The 12514-nt window shown below is 38.0% G+C and overlaps 2 protein-coding genes across 6 annotated transcripts in view; both read right to left on the bottom strand.

Annotated features, from left to right (window-relative positions):
- The window catches only part of EIF4B1 (eukaryotic translation initiation factor 4B1), a 7429-nt gene extending 1800 nt beyond the window's left edge, over positions 1-5629 (bottom strand). The window contains exons 1-2 of the mRNA XM_011044090.1: positions 4158-5629; positions 7-399 (exon numbers count right to left, since the gene is read on the bottom strand). Of these exons, the coding sequence (XP_011042392.1) occupies positions 7-399; positions 4158-5272 (1508 nt within the window). The 5' untranslated portion in view covers positions 5273-5629. The remainder of the gene's footprint in view (positions 1-6; positions 400-4157) is intronic.
- A 688-nt stretch (positions 5630-6317) lies between these two features.
- On the bottom strand, positions 6318-11765 carry LOC105138086 (alpha-galactosidase-like). 5 transcript variants are annotated; one of them, XM_011044086.1, is made up of 14 exons: positions 11420-11761; positions 10974-11115; positions 10598-10855; positions 10200-10374; positions 9646-9707; positions 9379-9560; positions 9174-9271; positions 8717-8775; positions 8490-8624; positions 8158-8408; positions 7920-7935; positions 7599-7674; positions 7467-7520; positions 6318-6874 (listed from the first exon to the last, which is right to left on the bottom strand). In XM_011044086.1, the coding sequence occupies exons 1-14, from the start codon at positions 11476-11478 to the stop codon at positions 6654-6656; spliced, it is 1788 nt and encodes a 595-aa protein (XP_011042388.1). In that variant the 5' UTR covers positions 11479-11761; the 3' UTR covers positions 6318-6653. The 5 variants fall into 5 exon arrangements, with proteins under 5 accessions (XP_011042388.1, XP_011042386.1, XP_011042387.1 ...); XM_011044084.1 differs by having other exon boundaries at positions 7920-8070; positions 11420-11760; XM_011044085.1 differs by having other exon boundaries at positions 7920-8070; positions 9397-9560; positions 11420-11756.
- Positions 11766-12514: the final 749 nt, after the last annotated feature.

Raw genomic sequence — 12514 nt, 5'->3', positions numbered from 1 at the left:
CTTTCCCTGCCACCTTGGAATGATCTTCGCTCATCAGCAGGCCTTGTCCAAATATCTGGCTTGCCACGAGATCGAGGCCTATCCATGAACTCCATACTTCTCGATTCGTCATATGACCCAGGTCGTGAAGGAGGTCTCTCTGAAAACCCAGGAGACCTGCCTGCCCCAGAACCTGGCCTTTCAATGGCTTTTGGTCCAAATCGAAGTTTGTCATCCAAATCATGGACCAATATTTCTAATTCCCTTTCTTTCTCATTTATCATCTCCCTTAAACCGGGTAGGTCATCAACAGAGACTTGTTGAGGTTCCTGATTCACTTTTGTCGTCAATTCTTTCTCAAGCTCTGTCTTCAAATGCTCTATTTGTTCTTTCAATAACTTTTCCTCTTCAGTTTCAGGCCTAAAATAATTTTTACAGTTAGTATCAAGAATACAAGTTCATCAGTCACCATGAGAACCACACAATGCTGACACAGTGCTGAAAATGAGCAGACAGAGAAAAATACATTATTCTAAAGCATTCACATACAACCAGAGAATCATAGGTCACAGTAGAGACTTTAAAATAAAGTATGCAGTCACAAAACTCCAGTAAAAGTTTCAGCAATTAAAGGAAGGTGCAAACAGGTAGAAGTGAAAAAATGGAGGGAGCGACAGTAGAAAGGTGCTGTTTACGCCATGAAAACTGAAAGAAATACAGAGTGAAGATCAAGCAGGGGTACTAAATCATGGCATAAAATACATTCAGCAAAATGAATATGGGGCCATATGATATCCCGCAAGCCATTACAAAAATATAAACAAGATAAGACACATGAATGCCTTGATGCTGCAGATGTACATGGAGCTTTCAGGAAAAATTAATCATAGATCACATGAACAAGCAAATTTGGGATTTAAAAAAATATGCAACATAACATCACTCAACAGCAGTTATGTGCAGTTATGACCATTAAGTTAATTAAAATGCAGAGGGGATGAGAGGTGAACGAAAACAAGGGGGAAAAGGGGGAAAAAAGCCAACCCCTGGATTGAAGATTAACCAGTTTAGTTAACTGACAACAGTTTCAATGTTGTTAAGTCCACCTCATCCAAATAATGCACATACATTCTTGCATCAAACAGCAATAACAACATGGAAAAGAAGTGCCACATGTAGCAGTAGCATCATCTATATAAAATTAAGACAAGTGCACATGTTAAATTGTCATGCCCATACAGATAACCAAGAAAACAGCCACAAAAAAAAAAATTTGCATTCTGTTATGTTCATCCAACCAGAAACAACAAACCAAATTCAGCAATTAGCATGGTGAATACAGGCAGCCTCAAAAGTTAGCCAATGCAACCACCAAAAACTTTACCAGCAAATCAGTAACACCAAAGTACGTTTTCAATATTACTGCGAAACATTAATGGGTGTACGCTTAATAAGAATACCACTGGACTAGTGTGCATTTTTAACTGCAATGTATTCTACTTCAGTGGGTATTTTAAACAAAACATGCTTAAAACAGTAAGTAATTCCACATAATAATTACAAAAATCTATTCACTGTGTCCCACAGAGAGTTCCTTAATGACAAAGGAAGTATATTAAGAACAACTATTAAATGTTGTCCCACCTCACATATCTTTTTTATAGACGTTCCAACATTGTCCTTTCAAATTAAATGTTGTTGAGGTGCTGGATTTAGTTTTTGATAAAGGGGAAAAATATGAACACAAGAGAATGAATACTTCAGCTCTTTTATAATGGACATATTTTGGAACAGGACTAAAAGGATACGAGGACAGTCTTTGTGGGGCTGAAGCATATTTATTTTTTGCAATTGGAAAAATATTCTTTGTAAATATACCAACCTTAAACTCAGCAAATTAACTTTTGGAATTGTGTCCATAAAATGAAAGTGGGAGCAAGAAGTATCAGCATCCCTCCTAACAGAAGTTATAAGATCTGTGGTGTCCATAAAATGGACAAGAGAGAGAAGCATCAGCTAACCCCAGGCAATGAAGGAAGCATATCAACAAATGAGCTGATTTGAAAAGGAGACAGTAGAGACAGATATGTTGAAACAAAAAAATTACATGACATGAGCCGACAGAAAATCATCTAAATATGTTTTGGTTCCGTGCAATGTGGATTTATGCATGCTTCACCATGAAACAATGATTGGATTCAAGTTGTAGACTTGAACAAAATGAAGTTGGGAAAAAGACCAAAAAAAACAAAAACAGAAACCCTCTCTATGTATAACATTTGTGTGTGCCTGTGGATTTTGCTAACCTGACCCTTGTGCCCACTTTTCTTTGGACAAAATTAACCTAAAATTTAATATTTTATAAGGGCATATGTATCCATTAACTACAAAGGTTTCTCTCACACACCTCTCTTAGTCTTTCTCTGTTTCTCACTGACTGCAAAATCTTTTTTTTTTTTTTTCATGAAGATCATAAGCATTCAAAATCAAATAGATAAGATTATTCTCTAATCAACAAGACTTAGCAAGCATTTTGCCCCCCTTCATAGAACATTGAAGTTTATAAACATTATAGACACAAAGGAGAATGATTGCACAATGCCCATCTCTTTTTTCCCCTTCATTTGCAAACATTCTATAATGGCATATCACTAGTTGAATTCAATCAAACAATCGAATGTCCTGAGATCACCAGTAATACAAAAGCCTAGCTACATATGACATGGACATCCAAATTGGGAATTTTGAGGTGTATTTCCATATGCATGATTATGACAAAGATACCATTATGGCATTCAACCAGTGATTGAAGGCAGGAAAGGAGAAGATGAATAAGGGATAAATAAGATAGAAAGAATGCCCTAGATGAAAAACCCTCTTCTTCTTCTTTTTACATTTCTTCTTCTTTCTTTTCTTTTTTTAAACAAGGTATTGGTGTCAAGTAAAAGCAGACACAAAAAGAACCCACCAAATAGCTGGTAGGTTATCGTGTATATAGCTAAAAGTATAAAATCTAAACACAGAACCCATCTCTTTTTTCTGTAAAACTCAAACTGTTGCCCTCAGACCTATGCCCTGATAAACTAAAAAAAGATACCACCATTTGTCATGAAAACCTGACAACATCATCCATCCAAGTACGGTGATCTAGGAAAGAAAATTGGTGAGGCAAGACTTCTCCAGCTTATGCTTGTATCAATTGTAACAAAAAAAAATCTCATCATAAAGCATGATAATACACTTGTTGAAATAAGAAAGCTAAAAAAGTAAAATATATAAACCTGTTTGCACAAAAGGATATTAACAGGAATTCTCGAGAAGTACAGAGAATGGAATACTTGCCAACAAAGCTCAATTGTAAATCAAACCAACTCATGACCAACTACATGATATGGAAAAAATAAAAACAATAACTCAACTAGCTTAAGCATGCCAACGGTAGATGCAAATGTTGCAATATAATCCTCTTCAGTTCAGCCACTTACCAAGAAAAAAAAAAAATACAGGATGAGCCTGGAAACACAACAAAGATTGTGACCAAGGAAATTTTAGCTGAAGACAGGGTAGAACCAGCTTTTTTCCTATTTTGAGCTCAGCTTATTCAAATTTGAGTTTGTCAACACCCTTAAGCTTTTCGGAAATTCAGAAATACCCAACTATATTTTTTTACATCACAAATCAATATTCAATTCCTATTCAACAGAAAATCATTTCAAAACTTCTGCCGTGTAGTTGTATGAGACAAGCTATAAACATATTCATGGATTTGGAGAGAGACTGTACAAAAAGAATTGTTAGTCATCATCAAGCATCAAAATTCTAGTGCAATAAGCAAGGGTGTCAGTTCATATGTTTTGCAACACAAGAAGTCACAGCTAACATTAGAAAAGCATCAGATCATACTTGAAATTCCAAATTATCCAAATGCTTCTCAATGTCCTATTATCATTGTAAGATCAGCTAATGGCTAGCATATTGTATATCCCACAACAAATGAAACCTAACAGAAATATCCACAACAAAAAGAAGCAGTTTGAAGCCAGATAAGATAAGAGAAGCATTCTCGAATTGACAATATGCAAAAGCCCAAGCAAGAAGACACACATGAACATAAGCAATTCCAAGAAAACCATGCGCACAACGTATGAACACAACAAAGATAATGCCACAATACATACCTATCCACCCCACGATGCTCCAACTCACGGTCAATCTTCATCCAATCTTGGCCTCTTTCCAGCAACAATAGTTCCCTGGGCTTTGCCTCTCCAAAAGGATTCACCTTCGGCCTCGGCTTCACAGCCACATTCTCAAACCCTTGGTGTAGCAGCCCTGAACCTTCAGACCTATTCGATTGGGCACTAGAAGATCTGCTAGAATGTGCACTAGTTGGCCTGCTAGATTGTAAGCTCGAGTTCTTCTTAGCTTCTATTTCCATCTCCAGCTTCTTCCAATCCAATCCTTTCTCTGCCAACACATCTTCTCTCGGCCTCGCTGACCCAAATGGATTAGACCTGTTTGTTTTTACAGGCTCCTTAACTACAACTTCAACTCTTGGTGGATCCAGAACCAATCTAGGCCTCTCCCTCTCTGGCTCACGATATCCTCCCCTGCTCGAGCGATCAGGCTCCGGTCCAGAATCACGAAAACCCGAACCAAAAGTAGAACGAGTAGGTAACGGTTTTTTACCAACTGCCCAATTATCAACTTCATCAGCCCTAGAACCACCTCCGTCACCACCTCCACCTCCGAGTGAACTGTAACGACTTTGTCGTCCAGAATCAAAAGAAGGTAGCGGTTTCTTCGCCATTGCCCAATTATCAACCTCATCAGCACGCGAAGGCTGATCGTAATCAGAAACCCTAGGAGGCTGGCCTCTTCGTTCATCATCAAAACCACCACCAAATTGCCTTCTACCACCACCACCCCAAGACCCGTCGGTGTTGTCACGATCACGCATACGTCCAGAAGGCGGCCCGGTTCGACCGTAATTGGAAAATCCACCACCGAGGTGTCCATGCTGCATTTCTTCAGCGGAACGCTCTTTTGGACCTGTAGGGAGGCGGAACATCTCGTCAGGAGTCAAGCCTTTGGATTCAACAACGCTGCCGATGGATGTGGAATAAAATTCGTTGAGAGACATTTTCTTCTTTTTAGGCTTAGCGGTAACAGCAGCTTCTTTTAGGCTGGGGAAGCTTTGAGAAACGGCTGCTGCAGCGGCTGCGCGCTCCTCTTCTTCGGCTTGCTCGGAATCGGCTGCCCATGCACCGATTTTTCCCCACTTTTTTGACATTGTTTTAAGAAAGGAAAAAAAAAAGATCCGGAAGGGAGAAATGAACGGATCTTTAGAATATGAAAAATTGGTGAACTTAGGGAGAGAGATTCGGGTGAGTAATGAGCTGGGCTCCGTTAAGGGAGCCGGAGCTCTGAGAACATGCGTTGATGAGGACGGAGGAGGACGGCGGAGGAGGAGGAGGGTTCCAGTTGTTGAGTTTGTTTCTTTGTTATTATTATTATTATTAATCTCTTTTAAACAAAATCTAAAAAAAAGTAAATTAAAAAAGAAGTCCAGAGACAGAGGGACTGCTAAGGTGACCAGCGGGTGATGAGGATCGGAGTGGTCTGATGTGATCAGAGGAAGCAAGGCAGGGGTGATTCTTGGTGTGTGGAGCGGGGATAAGGGACGATTGTGTGGCCCACTAGCGATGGAGGAGTCAGTGATTTTAGAAATTATGGAATTGGACGGCCAGGATGCTCTTGGGATCCTCCACCTTTTTTCGGGTGGAAAAGGAGCATTGGCTAATAGCGCAGCGCGTGCTAGTAATTTCTCAGAATAATAACCAAACAGTTGCCAGTAGTCTTGTGCTGTCCAAAAGAGATAGCTCTCTATTATTAAATTATTATAATTGAAGAAATTACAGTGCCTTGAACAACCTTGTTTCCCTGTGATTGAAGAAATTGTAGTGATTTGAATCTTTTTGTCGGTTGAAATTGACGACTGCACAATAGTTGGATAGTGACCGTCCGATATCGTAGTACCTTATATTTCTTTCTTATCACGGATATATATAAAAAAAACTGCTTAGTTAATTAAAAAGCTTTAATTTTTTATATTGGATTTCACACGTGTCGAATTTTAGTTTTTAATAAATAAGATAACTTGTTTTTTATTTATTTTACATACAAAAATTAATTTTTTTTATCTAAACACATATTAAAAAAAAAACATGTTTTTTAATATTTTTAATTAAAAATACATCAAAATAAGTTTACTTACGATTTATTTATGTTAGTACATCCAAATCATTTCAAAAAACATAAAAAAAACCACATGCTATAAATGAATCACCTGTCTTTTTATTAAGGTTTGATCCAATCCCACCCCTCATATTCGTGATTTACAGTTCTATAACTCTCATCAACAATTTTCTAAACCTGGCAAATATTATTTTTAACATCGTTTTTCTATATTAACAACAACGGAGATGACCATCTGAATTTCTAGCAAGGATTCCGGCGATGCACGGGCTCGTTTTGGCAGCACCAACTTAAAACGTCCATGAATTCACTGCCTTTGATACAATAGATACACCTCTTCTTTCCACTCACACAACATCAGAGAGCGAAGATGAGAAGGAAACGGGGACAGAAACTCCGCTGTGTGTCAGTTTATACTAGGGACAGTTGAGGGCAAACAATGCACAACCATGCATCTCTAACTCCATTGATATTGAATCTTTTATTTCTCCAAAATCTTTTCCACTCCAAACTTCTCTGCCGTGACATGATGTCGCCTTCAAGTTTCTCCCAGGAAGTGCCTTAGTGAGGTCTGATATCGTTGCTGATGTTACTGTCTTCTCTGAGTTCAGATTGAAAAGTGCAACATAAATCTCTCCTGAGTAAACAGTGGCAAAGTCAGTGCTGAATTATTAAGAGCAACAGACACATGTGATATGTCATAAAAGTTTTCAGACAATGAACTGTCAGCATGGTATGGTTGGATACTACCAGATCAGTGTCGTAGTAGACACATAAGTTGGCAGCTAGCAGAAGAAGATCATTAATTCTCTTTAAATTAGGCAACTGGGAACTTGATAAAATGAATATATATTTACGTAATCAATGAAGCATGAATATAGATAGCGAACAGACAATTTTCCACCTCAGTTACAAGGAAAAAAAAAAAAAACCAGTCAGATTTAAAATAGCAACCCTTCACTAAGGAGGACAATTATAATTATCTTACGATAACCGATGATGAGCATATGGCTCAGTGGTAGAGATCTCTTCTTCGAGTCTCACCTATGTCAAAACTTCAATAAAAATCGGAACATAATCATCGAAAAAAGAAAAACCATCTCAGGGGTGAAGTTTCTCATCAAACCACAAACTTCTTTGGGTTCTTTTAAAATGAAAAAAAAAAAACAGCAAAGGAATGGTAACAGAATGGAAACCAAATTTATAGAGACTTTAGGTGGGCATTAAACCTTTTCTACCAGTAGCAATCCAAGAGCGAACTCCTCCGCTGTTACCAACATTAGCTGCATATATCAAGGAAGGATCATCAAATAGCCCTCATCGTATGTATAGAAAATCAGCTTGAACTTCTAGCATAATACCGTCAATTGATTTCACAGATACACAGAGACCAGAATAGCTGCTGATAAGGGATCCATTATTGCTTAACTCCCACATCTGTTGAAATTAAGAGTTTGCTTTCAAATACCACTCATATATGTAAAATTCACGAGAAAAAAATGTCACCCTGCAGACTGGCTGTGAGCAGAAAAACACAAGCATTCTGGCAAACCAATTAATTATATGTATTTGTTAAATTGTTTGATGTAGATTTATCTCCTTCGCATTCCACCAAAATCTTACAGGTTACTAATCTCTGTGCCTCTTTGTTAGATGCTAGGGAATTGTGAATGAAGAGATACCTGTTTGGCATCTGATCCGCAAGGGGAGAAGGAACCACTGTTAAATTCTTTTGAAGTACGCTTCTTTCTTGGAGATGCATCCAAACAAAACTCCATTTCATCACTAGCTAATAAATAGAACCCTCCTTGATTGTTAATTAACCGTCCATCACTACATTGCCATTCACAGAATCAGATAGTGAAAATAATAATAAAAACTTGTTTGGAACAACTTGAAAAGGACGGTGAAAGTGCATACGAAGTCAAAAGAGGTTTTCGCTTGTATAAGCATAAAGGTTCATGGCTTCTCATGCTCTCTTTCCAGCATATCTGGTCAAGATCTTGGTCAAGTGCTTTAATTGACCAACCGTTAACTTTGGGATGGCTACAGCTAGTGAAACCCAGAAACTGTGTATGTGATGTGCCAACTTCCTTCAAACTTCTTCTTGATCTTCGGCTGTGATTCGTGGTCTTATGTGCAGAAACCTTTGTGCCAGTAACAAATGGAAACTGCATGTGCAATGCGATGATACATCAGAAAAAACCTCAGTTAATATTCCGAAGACCTCTTAAAGACATTGTTTCACCTGCCTCCATATTGTTCGTGCTAAAAGAATTTATCTCCAGAATGAAGGGATTGGTGATCAAACTAGATGTGGTCTCATCAAGCCTTCTAACATCTCCTCCATACATGATCGGGGACCTGGCCATTGCCCACAAAGTCATCTGCGAAGGAAAATACTTGTATCGAGTCATCAATAAAGAATCTTAATTTTTTAACGAAGGACAGACGCATATATAGAGTTGCATGCACATACCTGGGTTTTCTGCTCATCTAGATTAAGGTTACTCATTCTGTATGGTCCTCTACCAGAACCTAGGATACAGAAAAGCAATGTGATTATTCAAGTTTTTGTCTTTTCCAGTTGAACTCTTTAAACACTATCAAGTTACTCATGAATACCCCAGCAACTTATGTGGCAAACCCCTGGACCCGAATAAAAAACAGGTCCAGATTTATTACTTTTCAATGATCTTGTCGCTAGGATGTGTGGCGTTCCAGTTAATTACCATGATAAACACTCGAGTGCATGGACAAGCTATGCTGTTTTGCTACCCCAATGTAACAGCAAGCATTCCACTGCTTCGTTCAATTTACATGTCAGTAATCCATGTTGCAATCAGGTTTCCTATACTCAGTCTCACCAACCCCTTACAAAATAAAATCACTTAAAATGTGCTAGAATTAAAGAGAACAAACATAATTTTTATCACCAGGATCTGTAAGCCATCCTACGGGCAGCATATCCAAGTCGGGCCATGACTTCCCCAGCAAGCCCTTTGCACCAATCTTATTAGCAGCAGCAAAGTCCCTGAAGTAGATGAACAAGAAATCGCATAAAAAATGAGAGAATAGAAGAAAAGAACCAATTAGGAGTGACAATCTATATATAATTCGAACTTTAAGCTCTCATTTTACATGAAAACTTTATTCCACCTTGAAACATCGAAATGAGCTGCAACATCTCCCCATTTATCCCAATCATCACCTGTTACCCTGTACATGTTGACTAATCCACTTATATCTTTCGCCATGACTGGTGTCGGGATAACTCCCGGAGACACAGAATACAGAATGGGACGATTGAGCTTTTGCAGAACCTGAACAAGTGCATTTCATGTATCATCATCTCTATTCAGAAAAGATTGAAGACATAAAATTTATGCACCAGAAAGTGCTGTATACCTCTGACACAAACGTGATTTCATCTACATCCAAGTCATTACCAAATACACAATCATGTTTCACTGCAAATAAAAGAGAAGAAACGAACATGAAAGTTATTAAAACAAAGAACGACTGACATGAAGCCACTAAGAAAATGTAGAGGTATAAATAAATAACAGGAGGGGAGGTTGACATGTGCAGAATTCACAGTTTTGTAATAAATACGTGTCAAAATTACTATCCATAAGAAGCTTGCCCGAGCCCAAAATGCTTGAAGAGGTCAAAACTCTTTTAGACTCACTTGCAATATTACTATCCAGTCCTTCCAGGACCTTCAACATACATTTTCCACATCATTATAGAAACAATACTTCATCCATACTTCCAATAATGTAAATTCTCGAAAGATGCAATGCCGCCTTGACAAGTTATTTTACCGTTTTGAATCAGGAAAAAGAAGAATTCATTCTCTAGAAAATGTTGAGACTTGAGATATACCCTAGTCGACTCATAGACTTCTTAATGTGTTGGGTAAGATGGAAAAATGCAGGTTTCAGTTAATTATTAATTACCAAAATCAACACCCCACTCAGCATACTGTTCATAAAGTGACCTCAAGAAGGCTCTTCCTGCTCCCAACTTAGTATTTACACTCATGAAACCATGTGGCATCCATCCACAAGCCCTCTCCGTGATCCCTATGTCTTTTGCTCGCCACAGTCGTCCAGACTCTTCATAAGCACGTCCCTAAAACAAAAAAGAAATTTAGCACTAACTTCTTAGAGCAAATCGATTAGAGACTTGAGCTCATATTGGAACTTTCACCTGACTAGTCTATTTTTATGATGATAGTGTTTGTAGGACTGCAAAATCTGAGCATGGAAGGGAAAAGAGAAGAAATACTTCTGCTGAAAAAAAAAAAAAAAAGAAGCGAGAAGAATGAATCCTCATTGATAGTAAGGACTAATACCGTGGTAGTATCCAAGATGGGGGTGTTCGCATCATATGCCTGTCTACTTAATCCTCTCATAACATGAATCCCAAACTTCAAACCCACGCTCTGTACTTTCTGGGCTACTTCAGTGAACCCTTTCCCATCTTCAGATGAGGGCCACCTATCTGGATCAGGGATCAACCTCCCCCATTCATCAATTACATCAAATCCAAGAGAATCTGGGTGAGCACCTGGAACGTTCTTCCTATACCACAGGTAATCTACCACTGCATACTACATGAATTTCACAGATAAAAGACATCTTCTATTTCAATAAACTTTCCCGTTCTCAAATTGCTCCAGTAATTAAAAAAGTTCTAAAAGTTGATTGTAGTCATCAGCCATTTTATACCTCATATCCATAAGGCTGTAGACGCTGAGAGATCTTTTCGGCACTTTGCAAGAAGTCTACTTCAGATAGAATCCAGTCAAAGGAATCGTAAGAGTTCCAACCTCGAGGTGGGAAGCTAGCGTGCTCAGGTTGAGTTGATACCCTAAAACGGGTTATGTACAAATTTTTAAGTTCACAAACGAATATATTTAGCCAAGAAAGCCTTCAAAACAAATGTTGGAACAATTATGGGATTGAAAAAAAGAAACATGATCGTGTATTCGTCAATTCAATGTCCTATGAGGATCGTCAAAGACTAAAGAAGACAGTATATCGAAAAAGTAAAATTTAAGAATGAGCGAGAAGGAAATTTAGAACAAAGACTGGAATATATCTACCAGCATAACTCCATTGTGAATCAGGAGTCATGACAGTAGTGAAGAGAAGAAACATAGAGAGAGAAACACCTGTAAATAAAAGAACTGAAGGAGAAGAGAAACAGAGAGCTCAGCAGTTGGATCCTCATTCCCTATACTGAAACGCAAATACAACCCTAATTCTTCCTAGCTATCTACGACAAGGTGAGAGCATATCTCATATAGAGCAAACATACCCATGGCTACTTAGTAAAACACTTCAATAGGTTTAGCATCACTCAATTAGGAAAGAAAGTACATGGCTCTACAATCAGACGAGGCACCCTAAAAATCATGCAGCCAACACCGGATCGTGACATCATCCCATTTATGAAAATCGTCTGGATATCTAAATTCCTATGGCCTAAATAATTAAGTACATGAAGGGAAACAAATATTCAAACTAGATATATGATCCAAGGAAAACGGATATAGTATACGAGGGAATTAATCAAATATAATATCCTGCAGAACATTCATAAAATAATGTAAGGAAACAAGTATCACGTAAGGAAATTCAATATACGTTATCACTATTAGAAAATTAAAAGAATAAAAAACAACATATTATTATTATAATTATATTATTATTAAATATATTGAGTTGGGTTGTCCCATCTACATGGGTCGAGCCCCGCCTAATTAGGTTTGGCCCAAAAAGGTTAGATTGATGTCCGCCCCATTACAAGATTTCACAGTTTTATTGATGGATAAATTCTGTCAGTGTGTGATTAGAAGTTCGTCGGTGATTTTTTTACCGACGTTATCACCTACGGATTATGTCCGTCGGGTTTTTTTTTATCGGTGATTCAACATTCCGTCGCTATATCGGTCGGCAAAACAAAAAAAACTATTTGCTGATGGTTTTACAGACAGAATTTACGCGCAAAAAAAAGATTCCCGCTTGAAATATACCAACGGATTTGTATTTTGTCGGTGATATCGTGATTTACCGACGGACACTACCCGTCAGTAAAATTATCAGTGAGTGTATGAAATACCGACCGAATATATATGTCTGTAAATTCGTCGGTAAGTGTGGCAGCTACTATTAAATGCCGACGGAATAATTCTGTTGGTAAGTCGGTCGGTGAGTGTTTAAAATACTGACCGAATGAATCCTTCGGTAAAATCCTTGGTGATTGT

Source organism: Populus euphratica, unplaced genomic scaffold (assembly GCF_000495115.2).
Source record: "Populus euphratica unplaced genomic scaffold, PopEup_1.0 scaffold317.1, whole genome shotgun sequence".
NCBI classification, from domain to species: domain Eukaryota; kingdom Viridiplantae; phylum Streptophyta; class Magnoliopsida; order Malpighiales; family Salicaceae; genus Populus; species Populus euphratica.
Note: the sequence above shows the minus strand (reverse complement) of the source record. Positions and strands in the feature narration are given on the sequence as shown.

Coding starts and splice junctions, on each gene's coding strand:
- LOC105138086 (XM_011044084.1), bottom strand. CDS start 11,478: ATGAGGATCCAACTGCTGAGCTCTCTGTTTCTCTTCTCCTTCAGTTCT. Junction 8,776..9,173: donor AGGATGGCTTACAGATCCTG/GTGATAAAAATT, acceptor TCTGTATCCTAG/GTTCTGGTAGAGGACCATAC. Junction 8,625..8,716: donor TAGATGAGCAGAAAACCCAG/GTATGTGCATGC, acceptor TTTCCTTCGCAG/ATGACTTTGTGGGCAATGGC.